Source organism: Acomys minous, assembly GCF_964271855.1.
Source record: "Acomys minous genome assembly, chromosome: 2".
In the NCBI taxonomy this organism is placed as follows: Eukaryota; Metazoa; Chordata; class Mammalia; order Rodentia; family Muridae; genus Acomys; species Acomys minous.
Genome location: NC_140484.1, coordinates 76,067,621 through 76,086,316, shown reverse-complemented (window position 1 = coordinate 76,086,316; position 18,696 = coordinate 76,067,621). Strand labels below are relative to the sequence as shown.

Sequence of the window (18,696 nt, the reverse complement as noted above, 5' to 3'; positions counted from 1 at the left end):
TACATAATTTGTCACCGTAACCATTTAAAGTGTACAGCTCAGTCATATGTGTACTTAATCCCAGTACTCAGGTGACAGAAAAAGGCATTGCTCTGTGAGTGTAAGGCCAGCCTGGTCAGCATAACCAGTTCCAGGCCAGCCAGCCAGGCCTATACAGTAAGACCGTATCTCAAGACAGACAGACAGAAAGAAAGAAAGAAAGAAAGAAAGGGAAAAAGAGAGAGAGAGAGAGAAAAACCAAAACCATGCAGTTCTGTAGTATGAAGTATATTTACCGTCTTATACCATAGATGGCTAGAAATTTTTCATTTTGCAAAAATGAAATTGAACACAATTTCCTCAGTTTTTCCTTCCTAGTTCCCTGAGGCAGGATAGAAAGAGGAAAAAGCTAAAGCAACATGGACTGGAAAGATGCTCCTTTGCTTAAGACCTGGCCTGTGTCCTTGCTGGCAGAGAGCCAGAAGCTTCAGCGTGACGTACAGAGCCAAAACAGCCTATAGAGATGCCTAAAGGCACCAGCAAGGCTGTGCTGACTCAGGCCTTGAGTTTAACTGTATATAAACACCCCTCTCCCTCTCAGCCTCACATCATAAACCACCTTACTATTTCATGTACCAAAGGAAATCCTTAAGATAGCAACACAAACCAGGGTGTGTTTTTCTTTCTTTTTTTTTCCCTTCCTTCCTTCCTTCTTTCCTTCCTTTTGCTTAACTTTACATGTTACTTAATTTTTAAATGTTAATCTTTAAGCTTGGTTTTAAATTTGAGCTACATACATAGAAAGCCACAGAATTGCGGGGCGTGGTGGCACATGTCTTTAATCCCAGCACTTGGGAGGAAGAGGCAGGGGATCTCTGAGTTTGAGGCCAGCCTGATCTAGAAAGTGAGTCCAAGACAGCCAGGACTACAAGAGAAATCTTGTCTTGAAAAAAAGAAACAAAAAACCAACCAAAGAAAGCCACAGAAGCATTGCAAAGCCACTTCATGTGGCTTTTTCTCTTGAGAAGACTGACAGACTGAGCTTGATTCCCTAGGCTCTACACAAGCTGTCCTTTGTCCTAAACACATGCGTGCACACACACACACACACACACACACACACACACACACACACACCATGGAACACACACACACACCATGGAACACACACACACACAAAATGAAATGTTTTAAACATTGTAAATAAACAGGATGTATCGCTACTTAGCCCATTCACTAACGTTGCCTTACTCTGGCTTGTCCTGGCTTCGTTTCTGCAGTACAGTCAGGGATCCAAGCTTGCTTGACTCGAGGTCACTAAGGGAGAAGGAACTTCTTTGGCTGTTGGTAGCAGTGCGAGGCTACCTCTTCCAGTCTCCACTGTCAACCCCAGTCCTTGGGAACAACTACGTTAGTCTGTTTCTAAGAAGAGATTATTTTCATCATATTTTACAAATCAAAGAAGCAGAGTCCGCAGCAGGGGTAACTGTACACACCAGCGCCGCTCGAGAGCAAGCCAGACAAAATCCCGGCACAGCCGGAGGAGGGACTCATGAGGCCCCGCCCCTAGCCTAGGTGCTATTGGTTGCTGCCAGAGAAGTGTCAGTTTTCTTTGGGGAGGGGGATGTGACCTCACAGTACAGTAGCCTGACCTACATCCAAGCGCATACAGGGAGCACTAAGTGGATTCAGTGGGTTAAAACAAAATAATAAGAGCATCACCATCAGTTGTGAAGGAAAAGTGAGACAGGGGAGGGACGAGAGGAGGAGGGCGGGGACGGACTCGATCAAAACACATTATGTGTATTTAGCACTTGGGAGGCAGAGGCTGGTGGATCGCTGTGAGTTCGAGGCCAGCCTGGCCTACAAAGTGAGTCCAGGACAGCCAAGGCTACACAGAGAGACTCTGTCTTGAAAAACCAAAAAAAAAAAAAAAAAACCTCAAAAGATTAAAAAATAAAGTCATAAAACAAACCAGGATCCACAACTTAAGTTATGGAACTCAGGACAAAATAAAAATGTTTAATTCTGTGTCGGGCTGTAGAGACGGTTCTGTGGTGAAGGGTACATGCGACTCTTGCAGAGGACGGAGTTCGGTTCCCAGCACCCACACCAAGCTGCTGACACCACCTGGCACTCCAGCTCCAGCGGGTCTGAAGCCCGTGGCCTCCTTGGCCACTTGTAAGTTTGTGTCCACAGGCCCAATTAAAACTCTTTTTTTTACAGAATGTAAATGTTTACAGAATGTGCAGAGAATGTCAGGTTGTTTAACCGCAGAGAATTGAGCCACACTCGAGGGGCCCTTCTGAATACAGTCACACAGAAGTCATGAGGCAAGGCTAGGGACACCTAAAGCCATAAAAGATAAGTGACCTTCCTGAGGTCACACAACAACTGGGGCAAAGATGCAAGCCTATAAAGTCCTGTGACTCGGAGGTCGGGAATGCGGTGCAGTGGGTTGCGGTATCCTCCGGGCTCTGGTCCTCGTTGCCACCCATCCTGTCTGTGCTGATAAGCCCCTAGAAGGATCAGGAATTCAAGGTCAGCCTCAGCTACAGTGTGAGCTTCAGTCTATCTAGCCTGGCCTATATGAGACCCTGTCACAAAGGAAGAAAAAAAAAATTGCCTGACTTCTTTTTTCTTCCTACGTCGGCTAATGTGAAGCTGCTGGTGGCATGCTCACCCTCCAGGCCCCAGGCTCAGTCACAGTCTCATGTCCGGTCCCATGTCTGTCTTCAATATGAGTAAAAAAGAACTTTGCACGTCACAGCCTAGTAGGGATGAACACTAGGGTTGCTTTCCTGAGTTATAGATCCCCTTAGGTCTTATTTAGTACTTTCATTAAACTGCTGAACCCGGAGACGCCCTCTCTCAGAAGTCTTTAAAAGTCGGGCCGTGGATATGACTCAATGGTTAAAGCTTCAGAGGTTAAGTGTGGGGACTGTGGCTCGGATCCCCACAATCAGTGTAAATGCTGGCCACGCTGGATGCCCACCCATAATCCCAGCCTCAGCGAATACAGGCAAGGGCTCCAGGAGCAAGCTGGCTGGGAAGACTAGCCGTATCTTCCAGCTCTGGGTTTGACTGAGAGAGTCTGTCTTAATGAATAAGGTGGAAGAGCCATATGCAGGGTGATTAATCTGCCCCTCCCCCACCCCCACATGCATGCAAACCCATGCAGGGCACCCACACATGTGCCCACACACAATGCAAGCATGCATACACATATAGCCCACCACACACATGTAAAAGAAGAAAAAAAGAATACAGTCTATAAAATCAAGTTGCTTGATCAAAGTACATTATATGTATTTCTGAAATTCTCAAACAATAAAAACAAGAAAGGTTTTTTTTTTTTAAATTATCATGAAACAAGCAAGGATCCAAGCATAAGTTATGGAACTCAGAACAAAATAAAAAAATTTAAGTTCTGTGTTAGGCTGCAAGTCCTATTTGTTCTGCAAGTTGGATCTCCTAGCTTCTCCCAGGGTCTGTGGCCTGCATCATTAAAGAATGCCTCACTTGTAACCAGGCCCAGCTCTTCTCTCTATAAAAGCACAGGGGGAAATCTTTATTGTTTAAAACAAGAACCATATTTTGGGTCTGGAGATATGGCTCAGCAGCTAAGAGTACACGTCACTCTTGCAGAGGACCCAGGTTGGGTTCTCAGCATCTGTACCGTATTTCACCACTGCCTGTAACTCCAGCTCCAGAAATTCGGAGGCGCTCTTCAGGGACGCCTGCACATACATACACAGAGAGAGGAAAAGAAAACTTCAAAGAGTCAGATTTTTTTTTTCTTTTTAGTTTTAGTTTTTTCAAAACAGAGTTTCTCTGTGTAGCCTTGGTTGGCCTGGACTTTGTAGACCAGGCTGGCCTCGAACTCACAGACATTCGCTTGCCTCTGCCTCCTGAGTGCTGACATTACAGGCGTGTGCCACCACTGCCAACTAAGGGTCAGATTTTTAAATGTAAGCGAAAATGAATTTTACTCACGGTTAAAGAGCCAGGCTTGATAGCAGATGCCTGTCACCCAGCACTTGAGAAGAAGAGGGTTCCAGGCTAAACTGCATAATACATGACACCCTGCCTTAAAAGCACTGCCTGCTCTTTCAGAGGTCCTGAGTTCAATTCCCAGCAACCACATGGTGGTTCACAACCATCTGTAATATAATCTCATATGCAATAAATAAAATAAATAAATCTTTTTTTAAAAAGACAAACAAAAAACTAACTAGATTAGTTAAAATTAGTCTAAGCTAAATTAATTAGACTAATCTAATCTTAGATTTAAGAACCAAGGCTAATTCTACACCTTTGGAAAGGACCACATTTGTGTGTGTGTGTGTGTGTGTGTGTGTGTGTGTGTGTGTGTGTGCGTGTGTGTGTGTGTGTGTGTGTGTTTCTGCGTGTGTGTTTGTGTGCTAATCTTTGTGAGGGCCTTTTTGGCAGTTGAGGAAGGAGAGAAAGAAACATGACATCAAATAAATGACTGACTCATGTTTCCGGTGTTGCTGATATGGATTCTTTGAGTGGGTTTAACTCACCAAACCAGGGTCTCAAAAACTCAACACCCACCAAAGCCACTCAGAAGTGGCTTGCAAGAATTCCCTTTCTCACGTCCATGAAGAATAAAGAAACATGGACAAGGGGTAAATAAAGTCAACCTAGATTTATTAAGAGAGGGCTGGAGGGACCTCTCAGCCATTAAGAGTACTAGTTGCTCTTCCAGAGGACCCTGGTTCAGTTCACAGCATCCTGTGTTGGCTCACAAATGTCTGTAAGGCCAAGGGCTCCCACACCCTCTTTTGGTCTCCTTGGGCTCTACAAATATGGTGCACAGACACACATGTGGAGAAAACACCCATACACATAAAATAAAAATAGATAAGTCTCTGAAAACTATTTTATCATATGTATTTATTTTATGTGTGTTAGTGTTTTGTCTGCACATATACTATGTGCACCAAGTTTGTGCCTGGTGCCCGAGGAGGTCTGAAGAGGAGGCGAGGGAAGGTCAGATCCTCTGGAACTGAAGTTACAGGCTGCCGTGAGCCACCATGTGTGTGTCAGGAACTGAACCCAGGTTCTCAGCAAGAATTACAAGTGTTTTTAACCACTTAAGTCATCTTTCCAATACCCAATCCAAATCCCTTTCTCCCTCTCCCCTCCCTCTCTCTCTCTCAAAAAAAAAAAAAAGTGAAAAAAAAAAAAGCCTGGCAGTGGTAGCATAGGCCTTAATCCCAGCACTCGGGAGGCAGAGGCAGATGGATCGCTGTGAGTTCGAGGCCAGCCTGGTCTACAAAACAAGTCCAGGACAGCCAAGGTTACACAGAGAAATTCTGTCTCAAAAAAAAAAAAAAAAAGTAAAAAAGAACACCCTTGGAAGCTGGAAGTGGTGTTGCACTCCTTTAATCCTAGCACATGATAGGCAGAGACAGGCAGATCTCTATGAGTTCGAGGCCAGCCTGGTCTACAAAGAGAGTCCAGGACAGCCAAGGCTACACAGAGAGAGCTTGTCTGGAAAAACAGAAGACAAAAAACAAAACACAAGAACACCCCTGAGGGTAAGAGCTTTTCCAAGATAGAAACACAAACAACACCTGTCCTGTTGGGTGGGCTTCCGTGAGGTGTATGGTAGGGCCTGGATGAAGAGGGACATGACCCATGTTGATATGTTATTTTTGAGTAAATCATAGATTGAGCTAGTAAGGAATTCATACACCTACGTGTGCTGTTCCTTCACGCCAACCAGATAATTCTCTGTGCATTTGGTGAAAGGGTCAGTGTGCTCCATGCCGACTCAGGATCCACCAATTGGGCCTTGTTCTTTCTTACTGCCTAAGGGAGCTGGCTTTTGTCTCCTAATGGCATCGTGTCACTCTTGTTCTCTTCCTGTGAATTGAACTGCTTAGTCCTGGTTTTCAGTTAAATAATGAATACCTGTGGCCCTATTCATCTGCCCAGGAGCAGATCCTCTGCGACATCACAGCTCCCGCGGGCTTCCCCCTGGCCATCGTCCCGAAGCTCAAAGGTAATTGCTATCCTGAAGTGCTTTTTAAAGTTGTTTTAAATGTGAACCAGTTTAGGAATGCAGTGTTCAGTTTTGCATGCCTTTGGAATTCATTAAAATATAGTATCATAACATGTCATCTAGGGGCTGGAGAGAGAGCTTCCTCAGCAGCTAGGACTTCTTGCCTCTCTCCTGGAGCACCAGAATTGGGTTCCTGACACCAACATGGTAATTCACAGCTGTCCGTATCTCCAGTTCTGGGGGATCCGACGCCCTTCTCTGGCCAATTCCAGCAAGCGGTACACATAAAATCAACATACATGCACACACTTGAGCTTGTGCACATAATTATTAAAAATATTTGTAATTTGTCATATATTTTTATTAGGGGTTTGTTGTTGTTGTTGTTTTGAGGTTTTATTGGTTTTATTTTGTTTTGGTTGTTTTGTTAACCGTAGCCCAGACTAGCCTCAGATTTTATGATGATGGTGATGATGATGATGATGGTGATGATGATGATGATGATGTTTTTCTGTTACACAGAGCACTGACTGTCCTGGACTCACTTTGTAGACCAGGCTGGCCTCGAACCCACAGAGATCTGCCTGCCTTTGCCTCCCAAGTGCTGGGATTAAAGGCCTGCGACACTACGCCCTGCTCAATATGCCATTTTGGGGGGTGGGGGTGGTTCGAGACAGGGTCTCTCTGTGTTGTTACCTTTGGCTGTCCTGGGCTCCCTTTGTAGAATATGCCATTTTTTGATGCTGTTTAAACTATGTTTTTTATTTAAATTAAGAAACTGACCCGGATGTAGTAGTGCACACCTTTAATCCCAGCACTCAGGAAGCAGAGGCGAGTGGGTCTCTGTAAATTTGAGCCAGCCTGGTCTTCAGAGCCAGTTCCAGGATAGCCACAGCTATTACACAGAGAAACTCCATCTTGAAAAACCGAAAAGAAAAGAAAAGAAAAGAAATACGGGTTCAAGCCGGGGAGGTGGCACACGCCTTTAATCCCAGCAGTTGGGAGGCAAAGGCAGGCGGATCGCTGTGAGTTCGAGGCCAGCCTGGTCTACAGAGTGAGTCTAGGACAGCCAAGGCTACACAGAGAGACCCTGTCTCCAGAAAAAAAAGAAAGAAAGAAAGAAAGAAAAGAAAAGAAATGTCGGTTCAATAAGGAGCTCCCTTTAGGGCCAGCACACAAAAAGATCACAAGTCAGAGTGCAGCAAAGTTAGTGAGCTTATCACATGAGCAGAAAAGCATAATGTGTTGTGAGGGTAGCTTCTGGGGAGGATTTTCCCTAAGTGCCACAGCAGTAGCTATGGATATGGTTGAAGGGATTTAAAACTACTTAATTGGAGAGATGGCTCAGAGGTTAAGAGCACTGTCTGCTCTTCCAGAGGTCCTGAGTTCAATTCCCAGCAACCACATGGTGGCTCACAGCCATCTGTAATGTGATCTAATGCCCTCTTCTGTCATGCAGGCAGAGCATTGTATACATAATAAATAAATAAATCTTTAAAAAAAGAAGGAAACTACTTAATTTACAGCAGTGGCTTAGATATTAAGGAAAGCATGTATTGGCATAGTTCCGTTTTCCTTTACCAAGGACTGCTTTATAGCCAGGCAATGGTGGCACACGCCTTTAATCCCAGCACTCGGGAGGCAGAGGCAGGTTCGAGGCCAGCCTGGTCTACAGAACGAGTTCCAGGATAGCCAATGATACACAGAGAAAGCCTGTCTCAAAAAAAAATTGTTTTATTATTTTCGTGTGTGTGTGTGTGTGTGTGTGTGTGTGTGTGTGTGTGTGTATGCGTGCGCACACTCATGCACATGTGGATGCAATTGCAAATAAGGGTCAGATTACCATGGGGCTGGAGTTAAAGGTGCTTGTGAGCCACCTGACCTGGGTGCTGGGAACCAAATTTAGGTCCTCTGGGGAAGCACTGAGTGCTTTTAACCACCAAGCTAGCTCTAGACTTAAGTTACTTTTGTCTGTTTTTTTGTTTTCTTTTTAGATTGATTTATGTGTATAAATGTTGTGCCTGCATGTATGTCTGTGAACTACGTATGGACCTGGTGCCTGTGGACGTCAGAGGAGGGGACCGATTCCGTTGGAACTGGAGTTTGAGACAGTTGTGAGCTGCCACGTGGGTACTGGAAAATGAACTCCAGTCCTCTGAAAGGACAGCAACTGCTCTTAACTGCTGAGCTATCTCTCCAGCCCCAAGTTATTTCTCTTATCCACAGAATTCCGTCCTTGAAGAGGAGATTTTATTGGTGTATTGTGCAAGTCTAAGCAATCCCTTCTTTTTTCACTTTTTAGACAGGGTGTCCTGAAGCCCAGGCTGATTTGAACTCCTGGTCCTCTTGTTTACACCTCTGAGTGTCAGGGTTATAGATGTTTGTGTGTACTCACACCTTTCTTATACACAGACTTTCTTTTCTTTTTTCTTTTTTTTCCCCCTGAGATGGGCTTTCTCTGTGTAGCCTTGGCTATCCTGCACTCACTTTGTAGACCAGGCTAGCCTTGAACTCCAGCCATCCCCTGGCTCTGTCTCCAGAGGTCTCGGATTAAAGGTGTGCGCCACCCAGCTCAGACTTTCTTATACATAGATTTAGACCATGGGTCATCCGCCAGTTTTAGAAATTTTGAGAAATCTCGTTTCTGAGCAGGGCAGTAGTGGCATGCACCCCTAATCCTAACACTTGGGAAGCAGAGGCAGGTGGATCTCTATGAGTTTGAGGTCAGCCTGATCTAGGTCAGCCTGATCTACAGAGCTAGTTTCAAGGCAGCCAAGGCTACACAGAGAAACCTTGTCTTGAAAAAAGAAAGCCAGGTGTGGTGGCGCATGCCTTTAATCCCAGCACTTGGGAGGCAGGCGGATCTCTGTGAGTTCAAGGCCAGCCTGGTCCATAAATGAGTCCAGGACAGGCAGGGCTGTTACACAGAGAAACCTTGTCTCGAAAAACCAAAAGAAAAGAAGGAAGGAAGGAAGGAAGGAAGGAAGGAAGGAAGGAAGGAAGGAAGGAATCTCATTTGTGATGTTTCTTAGAACAGGGAACATAGCACAGGTGGCCTGGGTAATTTTGCTGAACCACCAGATCTCAGCACCGAGTGACAGAAATCAACCAGGAGAATGAGGAGCTGCCCGTTCTCTTTTCTTGTCCCTTTATTTTCTAACTAGTTATCCTGTTTCAATATAGTGTCAATGTGCGACTAGTTTTACCAAGTGTGCTTTCTTTCTTTCATTTTCCTCTTTTGAGAGTGTCCCATGTAGCAGGCTGGACTCAAATCTGCTGTACAGCTGAGGACGACAGATGCCTGCAATGGTTATTCTTGGTTGACAACTTGAATACATCTGGAATTAACTAAATTTTATAAATGGAAGGCACACCAGTGAGGGATTTCCCACCCCCTGCTTAACTTGAAGGAGAAATATCCACTTCTAATCCAGATCTTTGTTTGTTTTGTTTTTCGAGACATAGTTTCTCTGTATAATAGCCCTGGCTGTCCTGGATTTTGGCCTTGAACTCACAGAGATCTGCCTGTCTCTGCCTCTAGAATGCTGGGATTAAAGGTGTGTGCCACCATGCCAGTTTGTTTTGTTTTAATAATTTTAATTTTGTTTATTTTATGTGCACTGGTGTTTTGCTATCTGTGTGAGTGTGTCAGATTCCCCTGGAACAGGAGTTGCAGACAGTTATGAGCTGCCATGTGGTTACTGGGGAATGAAAGCAGATCCTCTAGAAGAACAACCAGTGAGCCAGGCATGGTGGCACACGCCTTTAATCCCAGCACTCAGGAGGCAGAGGCAGAGGCAGGCGGATCACTGTGATTTTGAGGCTAGCTTAGTCTACAGAGAATCCCAGAACAGTCGAGGCTACACAGAGATACCCTGTCTCGAAAAACAAAACAAAACAAAACAAAACAACAACCACAACAGTGCTCCTAATGCATCAGCCCCTTTAATCCAGATTTTAAAGTGGGAAGACACACCCTTACTCTGTACAGAGAATCCCAGAACAGTCGAGGCTACACAGAGATACCCTGTCTCGAAAAACAAAACAAAACAAACAAAACAAAACAACAACCACAACAGTGCTCCTAATGCATCAGCCCCTTTAATCCAGATTTTAAGGTGGGAAGACACACCCTTACTCTGTACAGAGAATCCCAGAACAGTCGAGGCTACACAGAGATACCCTGTCTCGAAAAACAAAACAAAACAAAACAAAACAAAACAACAACCACAACAGTGCTCCTAATGCATCAGCCCCTTTAATCCAGATTTTAAGGTGGGAAGACACACCCTTAATCTGTACAGAGAATCCCAGAACAGTCGAGGCTACACAGAGATACCCTGTCTCGAAAAACAAAACAAAACAAAACAAAACAACAACCACAACAGTGCTCCTAACGCATCAGCCCCTTTAATCCAGATTTTAAAGTGGGAAGACACACCCTTACTCTGTACAGAGAATCCCAGAACAGTCGAGGCTACACAGAGATACCCTGTCTCGAAAAACAAAACAAAACAAAACAAAATAACAACAACAACAACAACAACTGTGCTCCTAACACATCAGCCCCTTTAATCCAGATTTTAAAGTGGGAAGACACACCCTTAATCTGGGCCACACCTTCTGTTGGAAACCTCTGTAAACAAGGATGTAGACATAGGATCTCTTTGAACTCACAGTGATCCGCCTGCCTCCGCCTCCCGGGTGCTGGGATTAAAGGTGTGTGCTACCACGCCTGCCTATGAAGCTTAATATAAGGGCTTAGCTACGGACTTCCTAGTCTATTCCTTCGCTAGCGTCGAAGAGTCTACTTCTTTGGGATTACAATTTCTACTAAAGACTAGCCTCGTGGACTGACCAACTTTTGGATTCTTGGACTTTCCGTTCACAGCCAGACGCTAAATTTATAGGCTGGACATAGCCTATAAAAGAGGGAGACACTTACTACTTATGAAAATTAATCTGTAAGTGACTTATTTAAATTGTGCTTCTGTCTCTGGGGTTATCCCTGATGATTACCTAACAGATTATTGAATGGTTTGGGGTGGAAGCCGAGAAAATTTATTTTCTGAGCTCAAGGAGGTGGCCAGTTCAGGATCTGAACTACATCCTCAAGGGGAAGTTGTATTGAATATTTAAAGGCGAAAACTGCAATTAGCTCATGGTGGGGGGGGGCAGATGGTGGAACAGGGTGGTCAGCTCTGACTCAGGTTATTTTGCTAACAAGAAGTTGTAGCTAACCTTGAAAGTGTGCCTGACAGTGTTTAGGGTACATCCAAAGTGTCACCAAGTATATAGATAGTAAAATATGAATTATGACATCATTGAATGATAGATAATAAGGGTGCAGACAGAGTGTAGCTTAGTATAAGGTCTGCTTGCCCTCCCCCACCCCCCCACCCACCCCCCCACCCACCCCCCCACCCACCCCCCCACCCCCCCACCCACCCCCCCACCCCCCCACCCCACCCCCCCACCCCCACCCCCCGCCTCGCAAGGAATTTTGCCGTTGGTGGTCTTTGGGGTGGATTTAGGCTGTTTCTAACAAAATGGAGTCTGACAGCTTTGAACAGGATTTCTTCAATTGTCACTGTATTTCTATAGGTAACATCAAAATGTATCTATTGTTCAAAAGTCTGTTAGCTGAATACCTACTGTATCCAGATACTCTTTTAAGACTTTTGGCCACAATTGGGGAAAAATCCATGTTCTTAGCTGAGAGAATGGGAAAGACCAAAAATAAATAAACAAATTAATTAATTAATAAAATAAACAGTAAACTGGACACTGAGGCAAGAAGATTATGAGTTCCAGACCAGTCTGGACTACATAGTGAGATCTTAGAACGAACAGGAAAATAATAAATAGTAATAAATAATAATAATAATAATAATAATAATAATAATAATAATAATAATAATAATATAATACCACCACCAAAACAAACAAACAAACAAACTTGGCAGCTAAGAAGAAAATGAAGACCAAAACTGATGCCTCTCTTAATAAGATGGCTTTAGGAAGGCTTCTCTGAGGAGATGATTGATTTAAACCAAGTTGCATCATAATTTGGGGGTGTTGGCATTCAAGAAGTTTCTGGAAACTGCCACCTCTTGGATGTATGATTGTGTTCGCAGTTACCCAACTTCTGAACCTAGCCTATAAAATTCAGAGAGGACATAGGGCACTGTGAATGATAGTAATTGTATGATTTTAGAGTAATTTTATTATTTATGAATGTATAAATGAAATATATCCCTCATGCCACAAGAGGAAAAAGAATGTCAACATTCCTAAGAGACTTTGTAATTAAAACGCGGTTAGGACCCCGCGACGGAGCCAACAGTGCCTTCTTTAAAAAATCGAAACACGCGCTTTAGGTTTCTATACTATAAAGTGGAGGTAATTTTTTGCTGTTGTTAATTTGACATTTATCCAGCCACCTCTTTCGAGACACAAATGTGCCAGGCGTGATCTTAAATATGGAAATGTATTCATGGGTTTAATACACGGCCATCCAGCAAATCCTTTATTCTCTTGACAGCGTCTTTGGAGACCGGAGTTAGATTAAAGCCCCCAAGGGCTAACTTCGGACCCAGCCAACTCGGCTCCGGAAACTTGCAAACGTCAGCGGTCAGAGCGGTGCCTAGCTCAAGGTAAGAGTCGGACACAACTCTTAAGATGCTGTTGGTGGGGGATGACGGTCTATTCTCGCTGGCCGCGTTTGCGGAGTTCGGGGTATAGTGTTGGGAGGGGAGCCGGCACACAGCAGCCATCCCAGCGACGAGACTCGTGGGCGGGTGGGATTAGTGGATCACCCCCTAGGCACGCCGCTCCGGCCGCCTGAGCGCCCCTTCCAGGCCAGCCCAGTGGGACGGTCCGCCTCCCCTTCCGCCCCGACGCACGTAGTTTCTCCCGTTCTCCGCGTAGCTTCTGGTTCCACGCTCCGAGTCACAAAGCGCGGGGTCACGTGGGCGGGCCGGTGCGCTTTGTGACGCCACGGCCCCGCCCCCGGCCCGCCTATCGGCGCACGCCCAAGCCCCGCCTCGCGTGCGCCGCCCGTGCAGTCCCTGCTTAAGAGACCCCGGAGTGGGGGCGCTCGCCCGAAGCCAGGCCGCGTCCGCCATAGTGCCTGGCGCGGAGGTGTCGCCGGCGCTGGGTGCGGGCCGGAGAGCGGCCGGGGGAGGGGGCAGAGCAGAAAAAAGAAATAATAATAATAATAATAATAAATAAAGAGGGAATCCAGCGAAGCCCTTGCCGCCGCCCGACCGTTTCCGGGCTTCCCGACGCGGTCGTGGGCTCAGAGGCGACAGGAGCGGGAGCAGCGCGAGGAGCGGCAAGAGGAAGAGTCGGGCAGCCTCGGCGGTGTCCCCGGGGTCCGCGAAGCCGCCGGCCGGGGCCCGGGGTGGTGAGGAAGGGCCTCGCGCCCTAGCTGGGCCCCGCACCGGCTTTGTGTCAGGCGGCGGCGGGGGGGAGGCGGAGCCGAACCCGGCGGCCGCTGGAAGGCCTCTCCTCCGCCGACCGCGCGATCTCGGCCTAGGCCGCGTGCCGCTCGTGGCCTCCGGGGAGCAGGCGCCAGGGTGTGTGTGCGGTGGGGGCCTGGGCCTGGGGACGCCGACGCCGGTCGTCCGGAAGCCGGGAGGAGGCGAGAGGCCGCTCGTGGACTCCGGGCCTAGGCCCTCTCCCCGCAACCTTCTCCCGGGGCCTGGGTCACCCCCATCCACGGAGAGAGACCAGCCGGGAGGTGCGGCCGCTATGGACCCCTGACCCCGCGGGGTCATTCGGACTCTAACGTGTGGACTGACCGCTACTGACTGCACCGCCTGCCCCCCCGTCTCCTGCCGGCCCTTAGCATGAGCGAGGGGGACCCAGCCGGGTGACATTGTGCCGGTTGGCGGATCCTCGATTGCCCCTTTTCCCGTCCTGCTCCTCCCACATGAAGCGATTCTGAGTGCGGGGGGGTTCCGGATTATTGTTCTCACGAACCCCCGCTTGTGGTTGGGGGGGTATTTAATCTGAAGCCTTAGGGTTCTTCGTTGTCTTTTGAGTGTTTTGTGTGTGTACATATTTTGCTCTTAAGTTTATAAATATACATATATTGAGAGTGTCCACGTCTCCTCGCTGAACCTTAGGAATCCTTTGCCACAATGTCCTGTGTGCACTATAAATTTTCCTCTAAACTCAACTACGACACCGTCACCTTTGATGGGCTCCATATCTCCCTCTGCGACTTAAAGAAGCAGATCATGGGGAGAGAAAAGCTGAAAGCTGCCGATAGCGATCTGCAGATCACCAACGCGCAGACGAAAGAAGGTAAGAGGCACATGGGCAGCAGATACTTACTGGGTCGAGGAGGGTATTGAAAGTTGCTTGTTACAGGCCTAACCTCCATTCTTTCCCGTTGCAATACACAGTGTTTCATTGATAGCCCAGGATTGCAGCACCCGACCTTGGAGTTTTAACTGGCCTGCTTGTTTTCTGAATGCTGGGGTCATCTGGCTAACCCAAAATCATGTTAATCTAGTTATTCTCAAAAGTCGTCGTGTCCCCCACCCTTTAATTCCTTAAGGCTTTTTTTTTTTTTAACAGTGGGGATGGATTAAAAAGAGAAAAGGGTTGTTATCCAAGTCTGTTGGGTGTTTGCCTTGTGGAGAGCCTGTGTAAGGTTTCCCGTTAACACAGCAGTAGATAGAGCTTGTTCTATAACCTAGTAGTGTTTTGAGGTTGATAGCAAATTGCATACCCTTGTTTGTTTGTTTGTTTGTTTATTGGGGTTGCTTGTGGAAAAGGTGTTTTTGAGGATTTAATCAGTGTTGGGATTGGTTTTGGAATACAAAATGTTCCAAGGTGAACACTGAGGTTGTAATTCCAGAATTAGTGATACTTACGAGTCAGAATTCTGTAGCCCAGACTGGCCTCAAACCCCACCAGCCTTCTGTTTGAGCTTCCCAAGCATGGGGAGTGCAGGTGTTAACTCACACCCGCCAGCAGCAGTTCAGGAAAACTTCAAAGTGCAAGGCCCTAGCTTCTTAACCCAGTCCCACCACACAGAAAACAATATATATCATCAGGTTTCTGAAAAATAGTGGACTGCTACCAAGTGAGCCACTGATTATAATCATTGAGTTCATTTTATTTTATTTTAATTTATTTTGGTTTTTCAGGACAGAGTTTCTCTGTGTAGCTTTGGCTGTCTTGGACTGCTTTGTAGACCAGGTTGGCCTAGAACTCACATCCATCTACTTGCCTCCCAAACCCTGGGATTAAAGGCGTGCACCACCACACCCAGTTTTTTTTTCCAACTTTTTAAAAATTTATTCATATTACATCTCAATGGTTCACGCCCAGTTTTTTAAATAATATGGGGACTCCTTTCCTTCCTTTCTTTTTTTCTTTCCTTCTTTTCTTTTTTTATTTCAAGACAGGGTTTCTCCGTAGTCTTGGCTGGCCTGGAACTGGCTCTGTTTACTAGGCTGGCTTCAGCCTCCCTAGTGCTGAGATCAAAGGTGTGAACCAATTTGAACTCCAGATCCTCTTCAAGTGCTACTTGGAACTCAAATAATGGATGTGTCACAGTCATCTTTTCTGACTATCAACTTGTTTTGGTTTCTTTTTCTCAGTAATGCTCATGGGTGGGTTTTATTAGCTCAGACTTCTAACATTTACTGATGGGATGGAAAGAAGTAGAGTTAGTTCTGAATGGTGTCATCTTGTACCCCTCATTGGCCTGGACTACATAGATCAGGCAGGCCTGTGACTCACAGAGATCAGCTTGCTTCTGCCTCCTGAGTGCTGGAATCAAAGGCATGCTCCATCAAGCTAAATTTGGTATAAGATGTAGTATGCAGTTTTTGTTGTTTTGTTTTTTTAGTTGAAGTTTTAGGGATATGGTCTTCCCTCATCAGCCTGTATTTTGGTTGGTAGGCCAACTTTTGTCATGTAGAAGACCAGTTTTTCATTTGTAATATAAATATAAACATAATTATAATACTAAAAGAATAGTCTTTTCTTAATTGGAAATTGTATTTTTCTGTAATTTTTCTCTACTTAGAAGAAAAGTTGTTTATGGTATAAACAGCTAAGAAATAACTAAGTCCACCAAAAGCAGCCGTTAGTTAGTGTTGAAGTCACTTTATAAGTGGCTTTTTAAGAATTTGTAGCTATATTGCTATATAAATGCACCTTTATGAACAAGAGGAAAGGTAAAATATAAATGAAATTAGGGAATAGTAGGCACTTAAAATTATCAACTACATAGGTTTTATTTTTATTACAATACTATACAGTTGAAACAGCATTACTGTAATTTTTCAGATTATAAGATGCACCCAGTTTATAGAGCAGTAAAACAAGAAAAACAGTAAAAACAGCAACTGTACCATAAGGTACACCCTAATTTCTCCCCCACTTTTTTGGGGGGAAAGTGCTTATGGTCTGAAAAATATGGTATTTATCTTACTACCAAACAACAGTTAAAGGCAGCTTTCAGATTGGAGTACATCTAGATTGAAAAATCCTTGTCCACAAATTGACACTTTGTGACTTTGCAAAGGGAGTTCTTTGTCCCACAGTATGTTTTCTTTTATATGTTGCTCTTAATTGAGAAAGTTTGATGTTTGGTGGGTTAAGGGGGGAAAAACAGTTCTAGGAGCTTTCTTTGTTTTTTGCACTCAGATTGGGGGAGGGTGTTGCTCATGGTACAGAAACTTAAGGAGTTGGGGAGACTGCTCCGTGCTTTAGAAGGGTACTTACTGTTCTGGTAGAGGACCCCACTTGTGTCCCCAGCATGTGAAGTCAGAGCTCTTAACATCTCTTCCCTGGGCTCTGATGCCCCCTTCTGGCTCCACAGGCACCAGGCATGTTTGTAGGCACAGAAATGGCCTCAGTTTTACAAGGCAGTTGAATAAGAATTCTAGTTGGTTTAGAACCATCTAGCGAGTTAAAGATTCCAAAATAAATGCTTATGACAGTTTCTTTGATCACCTACATCCTACGCCCTTGATGAGAAGATTAAGCTAGAGATTTTAGCAAGTTTAGATTACTCATCTACCATGTATCTGCAAAACATTCTGTTAGTTCTGGAAATCTGTTAGGTATAGAGGACCATAAACCCTTGGTAAAGCTACAGTGTCTTGTGTCAGTTCTGTTTTGGACTTAGCCCTGCTTGTTTCTAGACTGCTATTTTATGGTGAATTCCTCCAAGTGGTTTTTTTACAGAAACCTTGGGGTTTTTTGTTTGTTTGTTTGTTTGTTTGTTTGTTTGTTCGAGACAGGGTTTCTCTGTGATAACCTTGGCTGTTCTGGACTCACTTTGTAGACCCAGGCTGATCTGAACTCAAAGCAATCCACCTGCCTCTGTCTCCCAAGTGCTGGAATTAAAGGGGTGAGCCACCACACCCGGCTGAAACCTTGGTTTTTATACTGACCCTCCCATCTACTTAGTAACCTTCACACCAAATTGGTTGATTTGGAAGCTGAATATGAAGGGGTTTTAGGGCTTTTTTTGGTTTGTTTTGTTTTTTATCCTTATTCTGGCCATCCATTCCTCAAATTCATCTTGTTTTTCATTTTATCTCCATGACTTCTGTTTTCATACAGAATTGATACTGGTAAGCCTATTTATTTTTTCCCCTTCCTGGTGCTAAGGCAAGTACCAGTGAGCTAAATCTTCAGCCCCTGAGCCCTTTGACTCTAAGGAACTACTTGTTAAGGATTTATGTGTTAGACGCTCTTGGGCGTAGGACCTCATGTAAATCCAAATACTTGTAACTGGCCAGCTAGAACCCTGTTTTTGAGAGCTGTTGGGGCACCTGACTTTATTACTATAGTACAGCACTGTGTTGACTTAATTACTTTGACTTTAACTATTTCTTCCTGTATGTAATCTAGGCTAGCCTTGAACTCAGCGGCAATCCTCCTGCCTCAGTCTCCTGAGTACTGGAATTGCAAGCCTGTTGTCATCACCCCACCTAGCTAATAAGTTGTTTTTTAAAGGTTTTGGGAATATACTTGAGGGTTGTTACACTTTTTTTTAAAAAAAAACAAAACAAAACAAAACAAAAGCACCCAAATGTTGGACACTTAAATTTGGGTTCTAAAATTATTAAACATTTAAAAATCCCCCTATCTTTTTTTTTTCCAACTCATTTTGCTTGGAATTTGGAAGCTGTCCAGGATAATGATAGTCTTGCATGCCTACATCTAGGAAATTGCATCACTCTTGTTGGATGCCTATGAGTCATAGTCAACAACTGAAAACATACTAAAGAACTCTTGCTTGGGCAGTTTGTTGTAGAACAAGGAATTACTAAATGCTTGATGACCAGCCATAATAAAACTGATATACATTAAAAGCCTGAAATGTGTGGAGGCAGGGGAAAATGGGCTACTTTGTGTTAGGTTGTGGGATTAAGGGAGATTTTTGCATTTAAAAAAAGGTTTGCTTATTTATTATGTATACAGTGTTCTGCTTGCATGTACACCTGCAAGCCAGAAGAGGGCATCAGATCACATTACAGATAGTTGTGAGCCACCATGTGGTTGCTGGAAATTGAACTCAGGGCCTTTGGAAAGAGCAGGTGATGCTCTTATCCACTGAGACATCTCTCCAGCCCAGATTTTTGCATCTCTTACATTGTGTTTTTCTTGATAATTGTCCTTGTTCCTTCCTTGGCTCTTTTTGC

General features: G+C 44.9%; 1 protein-coding gene across 3 annotated transcripts in view; it reads left to right on the top strand.

The window, feature by feature from the left end:
* The first annotated feature begins 10,798 nt into the window (after nt 1-10,798).
* RBBP6 (RB binding protein 6, ubiquitin ligase) overlaps nt 10,799-18,696 on the top strand; it is a 36,639-nt gene continuing 28,741 nt past the window's right edge. For 2 of the 3 annotated variants that reach the window (XM_084765036.1, XM_084765037.1), the window contains exon 1: nt 14,154-14,326. In XM_084765036.1, the coding sequence (XP_084621162.1) occupies nt 14,161-14,326 (166 nt within the window). In that variant the 5' untranslated portion in view covers nt 14,154-14,160. Of the gene's footprint in view, nt 10,978-12,557; nt 12,670-14,145; nt 14,327-18,696 lie in introns of those variants that run through there. The other variant, XM_084765035.1, reaches the window with a different exon arrangement.